Source organism: Centroberyx gerrardi, chromosome 5 (genome assembly GCF_048128805.1).
Source record: "Centroberyx gerrardi isolate f3 chromosome 5, fCenGer3.hap1.cur.20231027, whole genome shotgun sequence".
NCBI lineage: Eukaryota > Metazoa > Chordata > Actinopteri > Beryciformes > Berycidae > Centroberyx > Centroberyx gerrardi.
The window spans coordinates 33,462,325-33,484,824 of record NC_136001.1 but is presented as its reverse complement, the minus strand read 5'-3'; the positions used below and the strand labels follow the sequence as shown (position 1 = coordinate 33,484,824).

Here is a 22,500-nt window from a genome sequence, read left to right as displayed (position 1 = left end):
TTCTATACTTATGAGGACCAAATGTTCTCACCAGGACAGAAAGATGAGGAAAATCCTCCCAAAGTGAGGATATGTTGCTGTTCCTCACTTCTTTACAGGGCTACTTTTGGGTTAGGATTGAATTAGAATTAGGATCATGTTTGGGTTAGGGGGTTTAAATTTAAGTTTAAATTTATTTAACAGGGACCATGTAGAATAAAAACATAAACCTCCAAGATGTCTGATGCATTGTATAGAGATAGAGATAGATAGACAGATCATTTTCATCCCCAGTCCTAGAAAAGTACAGTAAATAAGATGAAATATACATAATCTAATCTCTTAGAGAGACCGTCCCGTAACAAAACATCCACAGGTTCAACTCCTGACAGTCATGTGACCTGCTGAAGTGTCCTTGAGCAAAACACCGAACCCCTCGCTGCTCAGACAGTCAGCTGAATGACTAAAGAGTGTGTGCGTGTGTGTGTGTGTGTGTGTGTGTGTGTGTGATGTATGAGTGTGCATCAGGTATTATGGCAGCGTAATGGCAGCTGAGGTAATGAGATGTCAGTCATTACAGGAGGAAACGGAACATTAGCCTTCAGTGAATCAGAGGACAGATGGAAAATGAAAGGAGGCAAGGAAGGAAGGAAGGATGAGAGGAAAGCAAGGGGGGAGGGAGGGAGAGGCCAGGTGAAAGAGATGTAGGCGGACGGAGGGAGAAACGGAGGGAAAGAAGGAGCGACAGATGGCAGGAGAGAGGTGGAAGGAGTGTTGAAAGGGAGGAGGAGGAGGAGGAGGATGGAGGGAGAGAAGGAAATGAGGGAGGTGCAGGGGAAGGAGAGAGAGGAGGAGGAGGAGAGGAAAAACAGCATCAATCATGCATTAAGCAGGGGTCACTCTCAGCAGGGGGGGATGGAGGGATGGATTGACGGAGGGAAGGGAAGGAGAGAAGAGGAGTGAAGGTGAAAGAACAGCGGGGAGGAGGAGGGATGGCAGAGAAAGAGAGGAGAGAGGAAGGAAGGAGGGAGGAAGGAAGGAGGGAGGAAGGGAGAATTGAAAAATTAAAATGGCACATTAGCTCAGTTTCTCCCTCCTCCCTCATTACCCTCATTTTTTTTCTCTCCGTCCTTCTCTCTTTCCTCCCCTCGATCCCTTCCTCTGTCTCTCCTCGTCCCGTCCTCCCTCCATCCCTCTCCTCCCCCTCCCTTCCTTGCTCCCTCCTCTCCTTTCCCATCATCCTTCCTTCCCTTTATCTCTTCGCTGTCAAGTGACATGGAGAATGGGGGCAGAAGGAGGGATGGAGGGAGCAGGAGGAGAGAGAGAGAGAGAGGAAGGAAAGGAGATGCTGAAGGAGAAAGTGAAGAGGAAGGAGGGATGGTGGAAAAATAAAGAAAGAAACATACAAAATATATTTCCAAGTCAAAGTCATAAATGCTGTGCAGAGACTTTTTTCTGAAAGCAGAAACTGAAACTTCTAATTAAAAAAACATTTTCACCTGCAGGAACAAGGAAGCAAGGAAGGTGACTGCAAGAATATGGAGAGGGAAAAAAGAAAGAAAGAAAAGAAATAGGAGAATAGCGATAGTTAAGAGTTAAGTGCCAAAGTTAAGAGTTATCAAGGAGAAAGAAAAGAATGAAATGAAGGGAAAGAAGGGAGGAGACAGAAAGGAAGAGAATGAAAGGAGGAGAAAGAAAGGAAGAGAAAGAAAAGGAGACAGAAAGGAGAAAGAAAGGATGAGAAAGAGGAGGAGAAAGGAAGAGACAGAAAGGAGGAGAAAGAAATGAAGGGAAAGAAAGGAGGAGAAAAGAGGAGAGAGGTCTCTGCTGTTCCTGAGCTGCAGAGACGACCCAGAAAAGTCAGCGGTAAAAAATGGACTGCCAGGAAAAGAGGTCTATTCTATAGGGAGCAGAGAGGAGGAGGAGAGGAGGAGGAGGAAGAGGAGGAGGAGGAAGAGGAGGAGGAAGCTATGGCGTCTCAGTTAGTGGGGATGGGACGCTCTTTCCTATTGCAGAGGGATTTTAGGCTGATAGGTGTAATTTTACATACAAATCTTGCTAGGTGCAGCTTGAAGTAACAGATCTGGACGCATAAAATAAAAATGTTGGGAACTTGGAATTTGATTTTAGCAATTATCAGAATTAGATCTAAAAAAAACGAGTGTAAATGTCATGTCATGTATTTAAATGGTCCCAAGTAAGAAAGAAGCTCTCAGTAACAGGGTGAAACATACTTTTTTTCTCAATTGCCCAGAGCTTTTATTGATTAAACCTTATATTTAATCCTCTTGGACGAGCCTGCAGAGAGTGAGCCGGTCCTGTAAATGGAAGGTCATAGGTTTGACTCCTGCAGCAGCCAGTGTGTCCTTCCCTGTCACACTGAGCCCCTCCCTCGTCCTGGGACACTGCTACAGGCCGCCCGTGACCTCTGACCCCTCTGGGGAGAGTCCTGAAGCTCCAGTGGGCGGGGAGTCTTTTGTTCCAAAACAGAGTACAGACCTGGAAAGTGAGTTTTGAAAGACAGAAATCTCAGAAAAATGGTGAAAATAATCACTGAGTCATGGTACACACACACAGTGGTATTGATCAGCAGCTCTATCAGAAGTTCAGAAGTTGCCCAATCCAATTTCACACCAGTCGAATGTTTCTTTACATGAAGCAACAGCCCATAAATGCTAAAGTGGCTAACCAAGGCTAACAGAAATTTCTGTGCTGTTAGCATTTTGTGACCTTCAATCAAATCACTGTTTTATAGTCTTGCAGTCGTCTGATAATGGAAACAGAAAGATATGTCAGTGACAACACCTGTACTGTTTTATGAGCTATATTGAAACACAAAATAATTGATCACAGACAGAGTTATAGGAGACAGAAACCTGTCATCTGGATTCAGTTTCGTATTGGTATCTTCCTGTAAGCTAGCATTGTGTCTCGCTATCAATATAAAGATATATAACGGTCATTTTGTGCAATGTGGCAGCAAAAATCCAACTAAATTTATCTCCATTCACAATGGCAACTCACTAAGTTGTGTATTGATACGACTAATATCCGTTTAAATACAGATTCAAGCTTTAAATCGGGCGGCTCACTGTGCTAAAACCTCCGGAGCCAGACATGCATGCAGAGAGTAAGTAAGGATTTGAGGAAAGAATGAAAATAGGAGGAAAGGGAGGAGGAAGGATCCTTGAGGAAGGGAAGGGAAGGAAGGAAGGGTGAAGTGAAGGAGGAGAAAAAAGGAGAGTGACGAGCCGCCGCCGCCGCCGCCGCCGCCGCCGCCGCCGCCGCCCGACAGGCTGCATTGTGCGGCGGCGAGAGCAGGAAGTCGGGCTGTCATGCGGAGACAAAGCCGGCGGAGACGACGGCTCCTCAGACGAAACGTTACACAACGAACCGGAGTGCGATTCTGTTCTGACGCCGGCCGGTTAACAGCGCCTCTTTGTGTCCTGATGACAGGAAGTGGCGGAGCGGCGTTTTAGCGTGTCGATCTGACAGACGCTGCCCTTTGTCTCTGATGACAGGCGAATCCTCCTCCCTCCTCTGCATACAGCCTGCTAACAGGGATTACAGTAGTAATGTAGATAAAGAAGACTTTGTTTTACTCGCTTTCTTACTCTACTCCACTTTGACTGTTTCCTCTCCTCCTTCCCTCTCCCTCCTCTTCTCTCTTCCCCTCCTGATCCATCTTCTCCTTTCTCTTCACCCCTTTTCTCCTCTTTCATTTCCTCCTCCCTTATCCTTGTCCCATCCCCTCATTTTCTCTCAAACTTTTTGATATGAAATATATGTATGATTTCACATCATGTGCCTTTTGGTAGGAAACTCTTCAGAAAACTTGTGCTAAAAGGCTGGAAACATTTGGCCAATGGTACATTACATTTATAAAACACTTAAACTTGCAATAAGCAAAATCAGACCTTCTAACCAATCCTGAACCTAACGTGTGCTATGTGGAAATTTCATTGAGACATAATGATATAAACCAATATCCACACAGCAGCAGCTGTGTTGCTGTTTTCTCCTCTTTTCTAAAGCTTGTTGTTAAATCCCGCTCCTGAACGAAGCTCCTCCCGCTCCATTCAGCAGCTTTTCATTTTTTAAAAACTAGCTTGTCTTCTCCCTCGCTGTTTAAAAGCGGCACTCTCCCCCTCCCATCCCTGAAAAAAACTTTCGTAATGGCGGAATCGATGAAACGAGCGAGTAAACTTGTTAAACTAGTAAACTTGTTAAACTAGTAAACTTGTTAAACTAGTAAACTTGTTAAACTAGTAAACTTGCTACTTCCCTCTTCACTTGTCATTGTGGGTCATGTGACCTTCAGCAGGAGAAAGATCTGTCAAAGTGAGACTGGTAACCGGTGAGACTTCTCTGTAGGTACGGTTAGCTTAGCTGTTAGCCTTTATGCACGGTGCTTTGCTAGGTTTGTCCTTGTGGGCCTCCGTAGTGCAGTGACTTTGCTGTGCTTTATTTACTGATGAACAATGTGCTGTGGTTGTGGTTTCTGTCATCCTCTAGTAGTTGGAAAATGGCTTATTGCAGCTTTAATATTCAGTCATGATGGCTCACTCTGCACTTCAAAGGCGTTTCCTCTACATTTCTGTCCTTTACTAATTCAAAGAGGGTGACGTGACAAATGACAGATCATACACAGATGAACTCTAATGTTATTCTCTCAGGTGGTTATCATGACAGAACGGTGAATATACACTTAAAATGCACTTAAAATATACTCATCATGCCTCACAATGCAATTCAACTAAATAGTCTCCTCTCGCTCCTCTCTTCACTGTAGTGTTGTTGCTAATTAAATGAAGGTGAGACACAGATGAGCTCGAATTAAATTTACAACATGTAATTGTGTGATGTGATAATCATGTAAAAACAGACGTAAAATGCACTTATGATGCCTCCTACACTTCAAATAACGACATTTCCTTTTGCTGCTCTGTTAATTAAATGGATGCGAGGAGAAGAGGAGCGGTGATGCTTCCTTTATGGAAACACATAAAGCCGTAATGATACTGAGGGAAGGGCAGTAAAGAAACACTTCTCTCCGTGTGCAGCTCTTCCAGTCATCACTCTCCGTCTGGCAGGATGCTGCGCTGCGTTTCAGTCCGGGTGCTTACAAGTGTCTGGGGAGCGTTCAAGAGCACACAAGCTTCGGAACGGTGACTTTGTTTAAAATGGTCTGAACATGTTTAATGGACGAGATTCATTCCGAAACACAATCTACCTCAGGTGGAATAACTTTTGCTACTTGCAATTCATCAGTTAATATTTCAAATCTATGATATTATCTTCAAAAACAGAACTGTTTTATTACCATTTTGAGACTTTGAAGGTCTCCAGATGATTTCTAACTATCGCCAATCATTGTGTCAGAGTAGGTTTTTCAATTGGTGGATATCTCATTTCAATCCAGTGCAAAATGCTGTGTATCCATTTTAGAAAAAGCGGTGCCTTAAACCCTTACATCGACATTTTTACAAACATAAACACCCAATTTCCTTGTGGGGATTGTTAAAGTTTCCTCTAATCCAATCTAATCTAATCTAATTAAAATATTATCATCGCCAAAAGGTTTCTCTTTCATCAAGCAAAATGTTTCAGATTGCTTACAAACTCAGTGTTATTCCACATTGGCTTTAACGTTAATGCCAGCCATCATTCATATAAGAGTGTGTGTCCTATATTCCAAAAGGTGGAGGAATCATGTTGGAGCGAGACTCATGTTGGAGCGAGACTCTGTACACAGGCTGAACTATAGAGCTACACAGCAGAGCAATGCGTCGTCTTGTCGTCTGATACAATGAAAATTTTAAAGCTTAGCAGCTGTTCTGCAGTCAGATGTGTAAAGCGCTCAGAGCGTCGAGGCTGGATGGGGAGACTCAACAAAATAAAGAGTTCCAACTTTGAAAATGGAGGAAGGACACCAGAGAACGTCCTGCTTTCTGCTTCAGTGGCTGTTTTTATAATTGCTTGCAAAGAAAGCTGCCCATTAGAACCAAGGCGAGTTTTAAAGAAAGAAAGCCTCGGCTCTAGTTTATGTGCAAAAATTGTATATCTTGTATGTTTTGGTGAAGCTGCCCACATCGGGAGAATTACCTTCAATCTAAAACAACATAAAGGGCAAGTTAGAGCGTCACATTGGGTGAACTGCTTTTCTACTTAAGTCTAGATTCACTAAGATTGTGTTGTGAGGGCAATTAGTGCATTTTTATGGGGTTTTTTTGCAACTCAGTTGGATGAACTAGCAAGAGTTTTTGTCTTATCCACTAATACATTTATGCAAATCAAGTTGTGGCACAAACAAGCCTTTGAACAGAGCGCTGCACAAGCAACTGGCTCCCTTCATCACTGATTGCAACTGCGTTCTTTAGTTTTAGTTTTTTCGTTTTCTCGTTTATACATGGAGCTTTCTCTGATCTGGTCTGAGATTCAAAGTGTTGGTGTTGCAAAGTGTTTGTGAATCGGACATTATCTGGATTTGCATGGCCTCGCTTACAAATAACTATTAAAAATTAGATTTACATACAGTATAATTTACATATATACAGTACAAGACCATGACAGGCACAAAGAGGCTTTATTCATTAACTGGCGCGATGAGGCAACTTTCCACTTATTGTGCACGTTTAGTGAAGAGCAGATTTGTGTCATTTTAGTAGAGCACCATGTTTTAAAATGCAAATACAGGCTCCATGCAGGAAAAGTGAGAGAACTATGTTTTCCCACCACAAAAGGATTATATGAAGAAGACACGACTAGAAACAAGAAGTCGTTAGATATTGAAATACCGCAGTAGAAAGTCAGGGTGTGGAGGTCGGGTCCCAAATCATGATGACACGTTTTCTACTGGGAGGAACTGGGAGTTTTTCTTATTTACCCATGACCAAAACTTGAACCTAACCTGAACCAAAGATGTTGTAGTTAGTTAGTCTAAACTTCGTCATTATGGAACCTTTTCCCCGGACCAACAGGTGAAAATGGCGGGTCAAATTCATACTGTTTCACACACAATCCCATTTGTCACTTAATCCTCTCATGGTGGAGGAATGTAATGTTCATATAATTTGCGTCCTCAACACGTAATCTGCTTTTCATTACACACAATTGTGTTTTATTGTTTTAGCGATACAGTTCACTCTCTTCCCTGCACAAACCTTTAGTGAATCTGGGCCTTAATGTCCCGAAGTCAGAATTAAAATCTCCATATTGACCAAGGACAAAACATTTAGCAGGAGTTTGTCTTGCTGACATTGGTGCAGATGTTTTAACGACCAAACGATGAACACGTCACACTGTTTTAATGGTGAAGGCAGAGCAAAACTGTCCTCATTTTCTGGTAATCGCACTTCTGAGTCAAACCTCACACACACACACACACACACACACACACACACATCCCTCTCCCAGTCCTTGAGATATGTCGGGTTTATTAATACACAGTGTGATGCAGTGGGAAGCTCTTGGGAAGTCATTTGTGTTGTTTCCAATTATAGACAGCAGAACATCAGCGACGCTGTTTTAACCAGACTTTCCCCTCATTAAAACAGTCTGGGTAGCTCTCCACTTTATAAAGGCCTTCCTGCAGTATTAACCCGTGGAAGAGCATCGTAAACACAGAGCTTAACGTCTCCAGACCTTTTCTGGCGCGTCAGAAAGTCCTTATTACAGTTGGAACTCAGTCTAGAAAACCCATGTAGAGTCTTTCTCTAATTTCAAAAAGTTCTTGCTAGTTTTTCCCCAGTCAGCAGCATCTGACTGACGTTAACTATCCTTTGTGATATTTAGGATGAGAAATAAATACGTAGGCGCTCACTTTAAATAGCACAAGGGATAGTTACATCAAACCAGCTTTAAAAAGAAGCCAGAATAGCCAAAAACATCCTTGTGAGGCCTTTACTGTCAAATTGAAACCACTTTGTTATAGCTTCCACTTGTATTTCAATAAGTGTGTGTATCTTTCTATACTAATTCTATACTAATAGCAACTTGTTTTTTTCATACAGTGAGATGTCATGTTTTTCACGAATATATATATATATATATATATATCAGTTTTACCTATACTGATCTATGATATAGCTTATCAATTACTATGATGCAGTATGCTAATGTGATTGAGGACACGCCTCCTCATTATTATACACACCTGTTCACCCTTTATATTGACCCAGTTTCTTGCCATACTTTGTAAATACTCTCAAGAAGACTATTGTTGAAATAAGATAAGATCAGATAAGATAAGATAAGATAAAATAGCACTTTATTGATCCCCTTGGGGAAATTCAGGTGCCAGAGCAGCAGTTGGTGGAACAGCGCCAAGGAAAACAAGTACAGGAAGGTAATAAAAGAAAAGAGGTAATAAAATCAAATAAAGGTAATGTACATAATATAAAACGGTTGGTTAAGGGTTAGTTAATGCTTAATAAGGGTTAGTTAATGCTTAATAAGCATTAACTAACCCTTAATTAACAGTTAACTAATGTGTAATTTACTTATGGTGTTCATGTTAACTAAGGTATTAATTTATACATTATTTGATAGTTTATAAAGATGACTTAAATAATATATAAATTAATACCTTAGTTAACATGAACACCATTAGCAAATGATTACCAGACACATTAGTTAACTGTTAATTAAGGGTTAGTTAACAAACCCTTAATTAATGTACCCTTATTGTAAAGTGTTACCTATAAAACTATAGAGACAGTGCAAATAGATGCAAATAATAAATGCAGATTTGGATAAGTCCATGACTATCTTCCAGAGGTACGTAATGTCCGTGTGCAACATCGTCAAGAGTTTAGTTATTTTATTTATTTATTTAAGTTATTAGTGTTAGTTAGGAGGAACACTGGCTTTAATAAATGATTTGCATTGAGTGTGCGACCTCTTCCTTCACTCTCACACAGCAGCCGGTCAGCAGCTCCAGTACTGGTGTGCGTCCCCTTCTCTCTCTCTCTCCCATGAAGAGTTATTCACTTTAAAAAGTCCTCAGATTAGTCCTTCATCTCCTAAAGTCCTTGCTCAGGCCTTTTGCTCATTTTAAAAAAGTCCTTGTTGGAGTCTCTTCTGTTCCTCGGTCCTGGACCAGTCATTCCTTTCCGCTGCCCTCCGGTCTCAATACAGACCTTGGCGGGAGCAAATCACTACAGTGCCAGCTATAATAGAGGACTGTGTGTGTGTGTGTGAGTGTGTGTGTGTGTGTGAGGGTGTGTATGCATGGCTGCGTGCCTACAAGTGAGTGCTAATGCAAGTGCTTTTACGTGTGTGTGTGTGTGTGTGTGTGTGTGTGTGTTCTGGTCAAAGATCCAGCCAAGTCATGTTAAATTTATTTCACTGGACCCACCAACAGACTCGGTCCACCATAAAGTGATTTATGTCCGCTGCAGCAACACGGCAAAACTGTCCAGTCATCGCTCCGGAGCAGAGGGGGGTAAGGACATGACTGCCAGGAAGAACAGCATTTGCATTTAATATAAATGGATTTAATAAAGTGATACACTTGAATTCGACGAGTCCTAGTCGGCGGTAATGTATTGGATATGTGTGTCGCTGTGACCGAGTGTTCGAAGGTGCAGGGAAGTTAATAAAACGTACAAATGTGCCACAGTTTGACAATCTGTTGAATTGGCGAACAGAGTGTGGCTGGAACCGGGATCAGACTGATATATCAGGCCTGGATCGGCCTTTTATTAGATCAATGATGATGATGTCGGAGTTTGATGGAGTTGGTGGAGTTTGCCGGAAGCTCCTCCCGGACCACAGCTTCGTAAAAACAGTCTCTAAAACCTTTTTTTAGTAGATTTTATTTAATTCTTCATTTAGAGGCAGTAATGTTTCCCAGAGTTTCTCTACCATTGAATAGGTGCAGTGGGTCTCCCTGCCTTTAAAGCAGTGGTTCTCAACGTGGGGTCTGGGGACCACCAGGGGTCCTTAAGGGGCTTCCAGGGGGTCCCCAGAAAATTGATGAATTGTTAAACTTCAGCATTATTTAATTTACAAGAAGTTAATACAATTAGAGAATGTCGAAGAATGACTATTTTGATCATAGTTTCACTGTTATCTCTCTACCTACAATACAGATAGACATGAGATTCTGGACAAAATCATATCTGACAATAAAAATATTCTCAGATTTGGGGCTGAGAGGCAAAATCTCATCAAATGGGGGTCCGTGGCTCTAATGTGGACTACATTAGGGGTCCTTGATATGAAAAAGGTTGAGAATCACTGCTTTAAAGAGCTGCTAATACTCAAATAATTTCATCAGTCTGGGTGTCAGTGGAGAGTTTTAGTGTCCCATGATGCTCTAAATGCAGTTTCAGAGGTTTTCCATCCTGACAAGAGGAGAATTCTTGGGGGAAACGTAGGGGAGGGGAGGGAAGTTAATAAAATATAAAGATGTGCCACAGTTTGAGAATCTGTTGAGTTGGTGTACAGATGTAACCAGGATTAGATCGATATATCGGGCTTGTATCGGCCTTTTTTATTAAATCAGTGATGATGATATTGGCCGGTGTTGGAGGTTCTTCCCTGAGCACAGCTACAGAAAAACAGTCTGTGAAACCTGAGAATATGTTTTTTGTGGAACGTTTTATTGGATTTTTAATTTAAAGGCAGTACGGTATCCCAGAGTTTCTCTACCACTGAACAGGTGTGATGTCACTCTGCATTAAAAAGCTGCTGACACTAAAATAATGTCATCAGTCTGGGTGTCAGTGGAGAGTTTTAGTGTCCCATGATGCTCTAAATGCTGTTTCAGAGGCTTTTCCAGCCTGATAAGAAGAAAAGTCTTGGGGGGGAAACACTGAATTCTTTTTATTTTTTTGCACTGCTAGGATCTGACTTCAGACCAGCAGGGTTCATGTGGATTTGTGGGTTTTAATTCCTGTTGAACTACCAGTTTTAATCCACTTGTGTTCATATCAGGTAGTTGGAGGAGCACAGTTTATATCATGGGATGCCGTCTGTCTTACGATGAAGATGAGTCTCGGCGGTGAGATTCTCTCTGGAAAATAGTTTATCAGTTTGTTTTATTGGCTCAGCGACACGGTGCTTAACGTTTAGAAGAGCAGAAATACGAGTCGTGTCATCCTTTATTTTTCCTCCCTTTTATTCTCCCAGTTTTGCGCTGCTGTCGGCCTCCGCGAGACCGTTGTCTCGTTTTATCTCTCTCTCTTGCTTTCTCTCTCTTTCTCCCTCATTCTTGCTATTCCTCCATCTTTCTTAGGCTGGATCTCTTTTCTGTCTCGCTCTCTACTTCTGTCTCGCTGTCTTGGCAGATGTCTGTCTGTCTGTCTGTCTGTTGCTCTCTCTATCAACATACACCTGGTCCCCTCGCCAAACATTACAAAGCTTGTTCCACAAACACAGATAAAGTGCAGACCACAATATCTCTGTGTGTTTGAATCAGACCGATAAAGAGCATCTATTTGTCTGGACATGATGCGGCAGCGCTCTGATATCCGCTGGGGACGGAGATGCTCCTGTCAGTAAATAATGCAGAACTGTCCTGACGTCAGTGTCCTCAGATGCTCCCCGCCACCCGGCCCAACAGCTGATCTCCCCGAGGAGGCTCCAGGCGAGGAAGGATCTGGCTGAGGCCCGTCCCGTCCCGTGCCCCGTCCCGTGTCCTCGCAGCGCTGCAGCTTCAAGGCTCCTCCACAACCCTATGCATGCAAAATAATTCTCTATTATAGTCTGTTATTGAGTCCTAAAATCGTAATTTTTCTCAAAATAAGTGAAAAAACCTGCCAATGGTGTTAGATCATTTCACTTGTTTCCAATGAAAATCAACTAGTTTCAAGAATTTAGTAGAATCAAGTGTCATTTTCTTGATAGTAGTGCAGTGATCTGCCTTATTCTGACTGGTTTCAACAGACTGACACTCATTTCTAGAGTCTATCTCTCCTCACTGCAGAATGTTTCTCTTGGTTTAAGAAAAATAAGATTTGAAGGCTGAATATGAGACTAAATGACTTGTTAAGATGGATGTTCTCTGCTCCCTTATCACTTTATTGATAGCGGCGTTTCGACCAGATCAGATCAGGAAACCCTCTTGAGCTACGGAGGCCTGTGATTGACAACAAACAACAAAGTCACATTTGTTATAGAGCTGAATAAACTAGCTAATTAGAGCAGAGATCCAACAGAAACATCTAGTGAAGAGGCAATATGTCACCACGCAAATACACCATGCAAAAAAAGAATAAGAAAGCTTTGTCATTTGCATTTTTGGCTTGAGAACAAGGTTTGAAATGTGTTGTGACGCCGGTCGCTGACTCGGAGCGCTGTCATCCATCACGGAGCGGTTGAAAATGCCAGTAACCTGATGAAGGCGTGCTGCCGTCGACTGCATCAGTTAAAGCTTTTTTGACGAGCATCCAAGAGTAGCTGAATTTTCTCCTTTTCTAGTTATTTCCAGCTCATGCACCTTGGTTTAAAGAGGAAGTTGTTCCTGTACAGAAAGTGAGTTTTGAAAGTCAGAAATCTCAGCACCTGACCAAGTAATCGTCTAGTATTTTCTAGATCTTTTCACAGATATATTATGGTATATCATATGTTATGGTTTGTGTTATGAGGCAGTAAAAATCTCACTGGATTGCCCCTTTAAGCTTAAACTCCTACGTCACCTAAATCATATTCTCTTTAGAGTTCAGGGTAAATAGGATCATGAGACTGACCGGTGGTTAGGTGCAGCAGCTGAGGTGATGCAGGTGTTATATCAGACCGTGGTGGTGAAGAGAGAGCTCAGCCACGAACCAAAGCTCTCCATTTACCGCTCAATCTTTCGTTCGACCCTCAGCTACGGTCACGAGCTTCGGGTCGCGACCGAAAGATTTCAGATCAGGGATACAGGAATGAGGTTTCTCTGCAGGGCGGCTGGACCGGAAGACGAGGTGGATGGACGAAGAGTAGAATGTGGGTGAATATCCAGAGTTGGGGTGTAACACATTACATGTAATAGAACTACAGTAATGTGATTGAGAAATAATTTTAAAACAAAGAAATGAAGATTAAAAAAAAGCAACACAGCACAGAAAGATGACTACTTTTTTCCCCGTAGGATAACTTTTCCAATGGTATTAAACAAATAACTTGTCAGGCATGATCTTCTATAACTATGATTAACCATCATCAAATTTAAGTAGTGTCTATATTGACCAAAACCACTTTTTTCAGTAATTTTAATAGATTTTAGACCCTAATTCTGTAATCCGAGACAGTAATCCCACATCTGCCTGATAATAGATGTAAAAAATACTCCTTGTGTCCCTAGAATGAACACATATGGTAGAAAAGTGCTAGGTGAAGAAATAAGAGTGAAAAGGTAGGAAAGGTACGTGTGTGTGTGTGTGTGTGTGTGTGTGTGTGTGTGTGTGCGTGAGATTAAAGCATAACAGGTCAAACCCAGTGCAGCAGGTTAAAAGGTCATTAATGAACCAGTGATGAATGGAGGTTTTTATGACGGAGACGTCTGATCAATAGTCAGGTTTAACCAGGGTATTATTGGCAGCTGCAGGCCCGATCAATAACTCTCCTCCGGGTCACCGCTACGCCACGCTCACCCCGCCGAGGGAAAACTAACACGTTATGGAGCACTCTGCCTAAGATGATTTTCCTCTTCCTCTATCTTACACTCCAGTCTGCCGTGGAAATTTCCTTTTGTGGGATGAACAGGGTTGGGTTAGGGTTAGGGGGGACTTTCGTCATTCACTGGTATTGATCATCAACCCTATCAACCGTCCTGCAGATATATTATGGTCATTTTGTGCTGTGAGGCAGTAAAAATATTACCTATTGCCCCTTTAATGCCGAACTAAATCATTTTCTTCATGAGATGGAAGGCTCTGAAACAGCATTTAGACGGTGTGATGCTAAAGCTCTCCACTTTAAACCAATACTAATGAAATCCCCTGAAACTGTTTAAATATGCAACACTGAAACTCTCCGCTGCAAACCGATGCTAATGAAATTCTCTGAAGCATCATTCAGACCGCGAGACACTAAAACAGTTACAGAGACACATGGTGGAGAAGCGTGAGCCGGACTCTCCGGCGCCGCAGGGAGAGCAAACCATTCAGAGTGCAAGATGTCCGCAGAAGAAAGGCCTGTGTCTGAAACTCAGGTTGTAAAAGCTGAGAAAATCTGGGAAGTGAGAAGTGAGCGAGCTGTGTTGGGCAAGTTACTTGGAAAAGTTCTGTCGCCGTGTCTTTAAGGCTCATTAATATTAACGACCCCTCTGTTCCGATTGGCTAACCGTTTCAAGAGTGAAACGTGAGACGCCGCGGCCCGGCGGCTACAGGTAGGGAAAACTCTCCGGTAATAAACGATGACGACCGGTCGACCGCTTTGAAAAAAACACTTTGTTAGTCTATTATTTCTTACAGAAATGATAATGAGCGAACCTTTGTGACGCCACAAAGTTACGGAAGTCCAAACGGCTCGTTTAGAGGCTCGCTTTTCTAATATGGATTGTGTGGATTTAGTTGGCGACCGTGCGTTTTGATACTTTCACCATGTTTAGATAGACCATCCAACTCCTTTATCATCACAGAGGCAAGGGGAGTCCTGTTTTACATGATATGGGACCTTTAAGTAGCGCAGTAACGGAGCGTTACTGGGATTAGTAACTGTAATGTAATTACTGAATTTGAAATTGTAATCACATCACTGTAACGCGTTACCGCCCAACACTGTAAACAAGTAGTAGTAGTAGTATTTTATTCAGTCATCACACACAATACAATAAGTATAAACAGTATATACAATATACAATCTAATATACAATAAGTATAAACAGTCTAGACAGTATAAACAAAATCAACAATCTATGTATTAAGTAGTGACTGAAAAGGCACAGGCAGAAGCATAATGCTTATATATGCCTATCCTACATTCTTATCAATTTAAGCTACCCTCCAGAAATAAAAAATAATAATAAAATAAAAATCATTCACACTTGTAACCCTCAAAAATAGCTTTATAAACCAGTCTTTTGAAAACCAAAAGCGAGTTACACATTCTTAAATGTATATTAGCATTGTTCCATAATTTAACCCCAACAATAGAAATACATCTCCTTTTAATCCCTTTTTTAGCTTTTGTACGGTAAACTTACAAACATCTCTCAAATCATATTTGCACTCCTGCACTGAAAAAAACCTTTGTACACAGTCTGGGAGTGACTTTGTTTTAACTCTAAACATTATTTGCATTATTTTATAATATACCAAATCATTAAATTTCATAGCATGGGATTTTATAAACAGTGGATTAGTGTGATCATAGTAACCAGCCTTATTAATAATACGTACGGCTCGTTTCTGTAGTAAGACTATTGAATTTATAGTCGTTTTAAAGGTCGACCCCCACAATTCCACACAGTAAGATATGTAAGGAAGTATAAGTGAGCAGTAAATTATATACAAGGCCTTATGATTTAATATATCTAGATTTATATCACACTCTCCCTTCCCTCAGTGACAGACAGAATGGAGGTGCCGTTGAGCGAGGCGTTGCGCCCCTGACTCCTCCCTCCCCTGACTCCTCCCTCCCCTGACTCCTCCCTCCCAGCTGCTCAGACCCCGACAGCAGAGGCCTCTTGGTATCTCCCAGGTGTTCAAAAATAGCCCGGTGCGCTCAGCAGAAACCTCCGCTGGATAAAGGTTAAAAAATGCCTATCTTACCAATAAAGTAATTAGCTGCGATTCTGTCTTCGGCCCGTTCCGTTCTGCTCCGCCTGTCGTCACAAAGCGGCACGTCCCGCTTCTTATTCATCTCCGGGCCTTACTCATCTGCTGTAGCAGCCGCCACGGGAAAGTCATTTTTCAAATAAATGCAACTATTTCAGAGCCTCCCAGGATCTTCTTCTTCCCCCTCTCTCTCTATCTCGCCCTGACAAGCGCCTTATGCCAGATTCCCTCTCCTCGTAATGAATGGGCTGACGGTGACAGAGCAATCCCGCCCGCTGGATATTGCAGTACATTCATTTTATTTTATTTAACCTTTATTCATCCGTGGAAGGTTTGCTGAGCTCGCCTGCTGCTTTTCAGCACCGTCCTCCTGCTTCATATTCAAACAGTTTCACACATTCACACCCGGGAGCTTGCCCAGTGCAACCAGTCTTCTTCTTCTTCTTCTTCTTCTTCTTCTTTGGTGGCTGAGCAGCTCCACCGGGGCAGCTGGCTCCGTCCCCAAGAGGAACTGTTTGGAGAAATCAGGTTTTTTCTCTTTTCAGCTGATGATGATAAAAGGAATAATCTGATGACAAGTCGGTTGAGAGATACTAGAGTTTTATGTTGTATAATATTAATTTCCCATAGGAAAGATCAGTTGCTTAACTTCACCTTTTCTTTTTCACTGAGAAATATACCATATCTCAGTACTGTATTAATTTAGGATTGATGATATCTGAATTCTTTCTCCTAAACCTCCCTTAGGAGCAATAAAGAGACGCACATCAGAATAAACTCTGCATTCACTGTAAGAAGTGCTAAAGACAAAAAAGACAAGCATGATATCTCATCTGTAGACGCTTCCTCTGAGATTTTTCTCCTTACTGACACATTACAGATGAGTTATAGATAGAGTGAGTTAATATTAAGACGTGAGAGAAACAAAATGAAGGAGCTAAGTGAGATTGAGACACGATATTCCAGAGTGAGACAGTCCAAGGCTTGTTTCTCAGGATGTTTCAGAGGTTTGAGGAAACGGTCAAAACCTCAGACTGATTTGAAATGAAACTCGTCTACGCCTCGGCAACCTGATCTCACGAAATATGTGAAATGCAGCTTGTTAACACCAAATTACACGTTGGTGACACGTAAAGTGTTAAAGTTCTGTGTGTTCGCAGCACGAAACTGTTACATGAAGGAGGCACGGCTATAAAGAGGAAGTTGTCTCGCATTTAAAGTCCCCATGAAATGAGCTCCCACTGCTTTTACTCTTAAAACAGAGTATCTTTCATGGTGAGATCATGCTGCACTAATAGGCATAAATATACATTTCTAACCAATAAAACGGTCAGATCTTTTAACAGTCCCGCCCCTCTGCACCCCCAAAACTGCCTTTCTCCCCCTGACTCATATTCCATTGGTTTATACTTTTGAATGATGATGCTATGTCCCGCCCCAACATCCTGTTTCAACAGGAAATGCATCAAATCAAGGAAGTAAAGATGTCGTTTCATGGGGTCTTTAAGTAGCTCAGTGGGAAGTTAACCATGACCAAAGCCTTTCCCTAACCTTAACCAAGTTGTTTTAGTTGCCTAAACTGAAGCGTTATCCAACCTTTAGCTGAAAATGTCCAATTCGTGTTTTTGTCTCAGAATAAAATTTGTGGTGGAGGAAAGTAATTTTCACATAATTCGTGTCCACAGCAGGTAAATCTGTTTAAAAGAGTAAAGAGTGTAAAGTGTGCTCATTTCACAACTTTTTTATTGATTCATCCTTATGTGACTTTGGCTGCTATCGTTCCCCTTCCCCATTCCCCCTTTCAGTCTTCTTAAATTTTTTTTAGATGTATACGTTTTGTGTATGTGACTGTCCAACTATCAATAGTACAACATTGTTTGACCTGTTATCTATAAAACATCTATAATACGTTAATGAGAACATTTACATAGGCTGGGATTTCACAACTTTTTATGAGATCATGTTGGCCTAGGAGAAGTACATGAGAGGAAGATTAGGATCCTGCTTTCCTCTGGGTTGGCTGTACTGAATAATGTTCAAAACACTAGTCTGCGGTACTAATGCAGGATAAATGAATGGAGGGGAACTTCTCCTGTACGTCACCTGCAGCAGTCGATGTTGATGCCTGGCTTTTCTCCCAGAGGCCGGGTGAGAGGAATTAGGCCAAGCTAAAATGTCTCATTTTTTTTTTTTAAATGTCTCCCAGAGGAGGAGAAGTGTCCCGTCCTTCCTGACTGTCTTCATTAGCTTTTGTGACAGATGCAGCGATCAGATACGGGCGGGCGGGCGGAGGGATACGGGCGAGCGGGCGGAGGGATACGGGCGGGCGGAGGGATACGGGCAGGCGGGCGGAGGGATACGGGCGGGCGGAGGGATACGGGCGGGCGGAGGGATACGCAGCGGCTCACAGCGCGGCATGGGGGAATCAAACGGAGGCTCAGATGTGAGTTTGAAGCAGCGAGTTTTCAAACTTTTCAAACAGAGAGAACAGGAGACCCGTGAAACTCTACAGTTCGCTGGCTGTGGCGGCGATCTCGGAACCCATTGTCTATCGGTCTGACGACGATTAGACTCTGGGGGGCGACGGGTCAATATTTCGGGGTTTCCGGTGCAGCCGGCGGACATCCGAGCCAAGACTTCCTCTTCCGTGCGCCGGTCATTGTTTACAGTCCGATTAGCAACTCAAGACGCGAGAATGGAGTTGGGAGTTGAGAGACGACGTCTACGACCGATACTTTTTGTAGGTGTTTTAGGTCCAGACGACATTTCGGCTAATCTCTATAAACAGATATGAGATGTCGTCTCTCAACTCCCAACTCCATTCTCGCGTCTCAAGTTGCTAATCGGACTGTAAACAATGACGGCGCACCCCGAAATATTGGCCGTCGCCCCCAGAGTCTAATCGTCGTCAGACCGATAGACGATGGGTTCTGAGATTGCTGTGGCGGTAACGCTGTCAGGATTAGGAGGGTTAGGGGTTTAATTCCCACTGCGTCCCCCCCCCCCCCCCCCCTCCCTGCCGCTAAAGATGGATGCATTCCTGCTTCTGTCAGGTGCTTTGGATGAAAACCTCCAGCAAATGGCAGCTGGCATACAGATCCCTGTTTGAATGTGAGTTCACAGAGCGAGCAGACCTGCTGTGTGGAGAGAGGAGGAATTATCAAAGATGACTATAAATATAGAAATGACAAAAAAAAAGTTGTTCTGTACAACCTCCAAAAAAGGCCCTAGGAGCGATGAAGAAAGAGAACGGGGAGGCGCAGAGTTTCATCTTAACGTCTTCCTCAACACATACAAGGTTCAGCTTCATGTTGTAGCTCTCTCTCTTTCCTCTGTCTTTTCTACAGAAGCCCAATTAAGGACATACATTCATACAGTACTGTGCAAAAGTCTTTGGCACCCTAGATTTTTTATATAAATTTTGTCTTAGATGTTTATTTATTTGTCTTCTGCATTAGTGTGTCAGTAGAAACTTTAATTTCCTTATTTTTGAAAGCATCTTCGCTGTATAGATGTTTTTTACATGTGCCTTTTTTTTTGCGCAGTACTTTACATTTTATTTAAGGTGTTTTCCTGAGATAAAGAGTTAATTTTCTTTGTTTTCTCGAGTTATTTATGTTATTATGTCGAGGTAATACCTTTTGTTTTCCCAAGATAATGAGAAATTGAGATATTTATGTCATTATCTTGAGTTAACACATTTTGTTTTCGTATAATGTGTTTTCTTGGGAGATAATGAGAAAATGAGAATGTTTTCATGAAATAACTCTTGAGGTACAATATAAAGTATTCATTATGTCAGGAAAATAATTACTGTATTACTTTATCTCGAGATAATGAGACACACACACACACACACAGTCAGTCTGTCTCTGTCTGGATGTCTTGGCCTTTCTGTCTGCTTACAAGTTCCCGTGATTGAGGGGTGAATCCGGAGTTAATTGATGCAAGTGTCGTTAATTACTGGACCGGAGCAGCCTCCGTATAAATCAGGAGTGTTTACGGTCAGGAGAGTCGAGGCCTTATGGCACAACGCTTGCCAATTAGATTATTTTGTTATAAATTGTATACATACTTTGTATATAGTGTAGAGTCTTTCTAGTGGAGCCTTCCTGACCAGAGGTATGGATGTTAGTAATGCAAAAACAAAAGTTTATATACACTGGGAGTTTTTAAGACCATAAGGAGAGAAAAAGCGGTACATGAGTTGGAATGGTGTTAGTATAAATAGGTATAAATATATAACTATACAGCCAGTACAATGTACATCCAATATTTTTAACTTGCTCAAATTGCACAATCATTAGAGGTTTTGTCAACCTCTGGCGGCCATATTGGAGGACCTCATCTCTTGGGCATCAGTGGATGTGAACATCTGGTAGTGTTTCTGAATGAAACAACTTGTCCGTCTCAACAGAATTGAAAAGACGTGGTTCATTTATTTTAAACTGAGAATCATTTCATCACTGATCCATCTGATTGATTTAGTGTTTAGATAATGTCAGCTTGTTAGCTAGCTAACCATAGTATCTGGTCAGCTAACATCACTGTCTTGTTGTTAACACATCTGATTAGCACACTAGCTAATGTATCTAGCAGCAGCTAGCGTTAGCATGTTCACATTAACATCAGTGTGTTTGCTGGCTAGTTAGCTAGCTAACAGTTTGTTCAGGTTAACTGAGCTGACTCTTCTCAAGCTACAACTCAGAGTGTTTTGGAGTAGAGACTAGGGCTAAAGACAAGACAGTTTACTGTGTCACAGTAACCAAATCCACCTTATCACACTATTCACTTTTACTGAGAACGTTACTGAATGGATCTACAGCCACACCACAACAAGCTTGTTCAGGCATCTCTCTGTTTCCAGTCTGCTTGGTAGATATTTAGACAGCCAATTCTCCAGTGAACCTCCATGATGAGCCAGAGGTGGTTTGGTTTGATTTTTTCGGCCTAACTGCGAAGCCTCTGCAGAATGTTTTTGCAGAAGTTTTATCTCTGTGTTGTGAACTTTTTAGTGCACAAAGTGTGACCAGCCTTGTCACAGTTTCTCTGCCCTTCTTCCTGTCTGTCAGTCAGTCTGTCTGCCAGATAAGTTGGCTGAATGGGGAGCAGCTATTTTTATATCTGCTCTCCTTTCATTAATATCTCTCCGCTGGGAGACAGACTAATGAGGCCCGGCTCTCTGATTGCTACATCACAACTTTGTGCGACACATCAGACACTTTTTGTGCTACATCACAGCGGGCGCTCTACATCACAGGCCGCTGAACTACATTTGCCACCACAGTATTTTAGAGTGAAGTGGGATTTTACCTGAGATACAGAGCAGAGACAGGAAGCCGGGATGGGAGAGATGCAGAGATTTGAACACATTTTAGATTTATAATAGATAATTAGGAATGTTTTCTTCCCATCTGCCTTTGAGACAGATATTCACATCAGCAGCGGGGTCAGAGGTCAGGAGCAGGGAGGGGCCCTTGTTTTAGATGTAGCCCTTATTTTACTATGCATTTGTATTGTTGTGTAGTTGTATACTAAACGTCCTTGCTATTGATATTTAATACTATCTCCATGGCATTGTATTATTTACTTTTTGTAACATTATAGTTCATTGTGTTTTCTGTGTCTTTGAGAGGGGAAAGTGAACCAGAGTTTGGGGATAATTCATGAATGAACTCATCAATTTCAATTCAACTTGAGGAATTGGAATTTGAAACAAACCTACTGGAAATAGAAGTGGAATTTCAGGAAGTTTAATTAAATTAAGTGAAATCACTTCCATATCTTCAGGACAAAAGTCTGTCTGAGGCCCTTGTCAGGTTGGAGTGAATGAGTAATTTGTATTTCTTCAACCAAGCACCAAAGCTGTGGGTGTGGTGGAAAAAATAGGGGGAAATCAGGTTGACAGAGTGGACCAGAGTAGGATTTGCAATTCCTCCATGAAACATCCGTTGAGTCAGACTACAAACACACTGAGCCACCAGGATTCACATGACTGGACCGGACTTAAGACCGGGAACATCTGGAAACAAATCAACAACAACAGCTGCCCACAGAGGGAAAAGTGTCTTTATGTTACAGTACAGTCGAGCATGATGGACTTGTCTGTCTCTTCTTCTGTGGTGTTCATACCAGTTAAGAACACACAAAGAAATAGCTGAATATGAGCATCACTCCAGACTTTATTTTGTTCTGCTAGGCTTTCCAAGCATGAGGAACCGCAAAGGTCTCCTTCTACCCATAATCCCTTGTGGTCCCTTTGGGGTGGTTTCCTGCAGTCGGTTGGATTTCAGTCTCACTCCTAACGAGCCGCACTGCAGTTCTCTTGTTAGAGGACTGAGACTCACATTTTCAGGCGTCTTATTTGGTGCCACCAGCGTTCAAATGGCATCGCTCTCCCCTGGACAAACAAACCAAACTAAAGGAGGAAACGTTGCAGAGTTTGAAAAAAAAAAAAAACGCTCCAAACATGGTGGGTGTGAACGCACCCTTAGAGAGGATTAATCTCAAATGAGAGAGGAAGAGAGAGAGACTGAGACAGAGAGTATTCTGATGTGAGAAAGAGAAGAGAAATAGACAGAAAACAGAAAAGGGAAGGCATTCTACACCTATAGTGATGTGAGAAAGCGTTGAAGACAAAGATCGAAAGTGTAAAAATATTTTAAAAATGGTAAAATTGTTGATCTTCTACATGTTAATCTTCTGTCTGGGTGCCGTGGCAGGATTGCTTTCCACTCTCACATCGATAAAGCTTTTTGAATTGGATTGAATTGAACTGAGATAAACTGAATTGAGATAATATCCCATCAGTGTG

At 42.0% G+C, this 22,500-nt stretch overlaps 1 protein-coding gene and 1 long non-coding RNA gene across 7 annotated transcripts in view; one reads left to right on the top strand and one right to left on the bottom strand.

The window, feature by feature from the left end:
• Window positions 1-22,500, bottom strand: part of LOC144539339 (uncharacterized) — a 182,224-nt gene that overhangs the window by 87,208 nt on the left and 72,516 nt on the right. The window lies entirely within an intron of this gene.
• Window positions 1-22,500, top strand: part of rims4 (regulating synaptic membrane exocytosis 4) — a 56,454-nt gene that overhangs the window by 8,063 nt on the left and 25,891 nt on the right. Inside the window, exon 2 of one of the 6 annotated variants that reach the window (XM_078283528.1) lies at window positions 17,799-17,809. The exons of 3 other annotated variants lie outside the window; for them this stretch is intronic. In XM_078283528.1, the coding sequence (XP_078139654.1) occupies window positions 17,799-17,809 (11 nt within the window). Of the gene's footprint in view, window positions 1-4,597; window positions 4,606-8,900; window positions 8,907-17,798; window positions 17,810-22,500 lie in introns of all 6 variants that reach the window. 2 more of the 6 variants (XM_078283529.1, XM_078283532.1) reach the window with 2 other exon arrangements.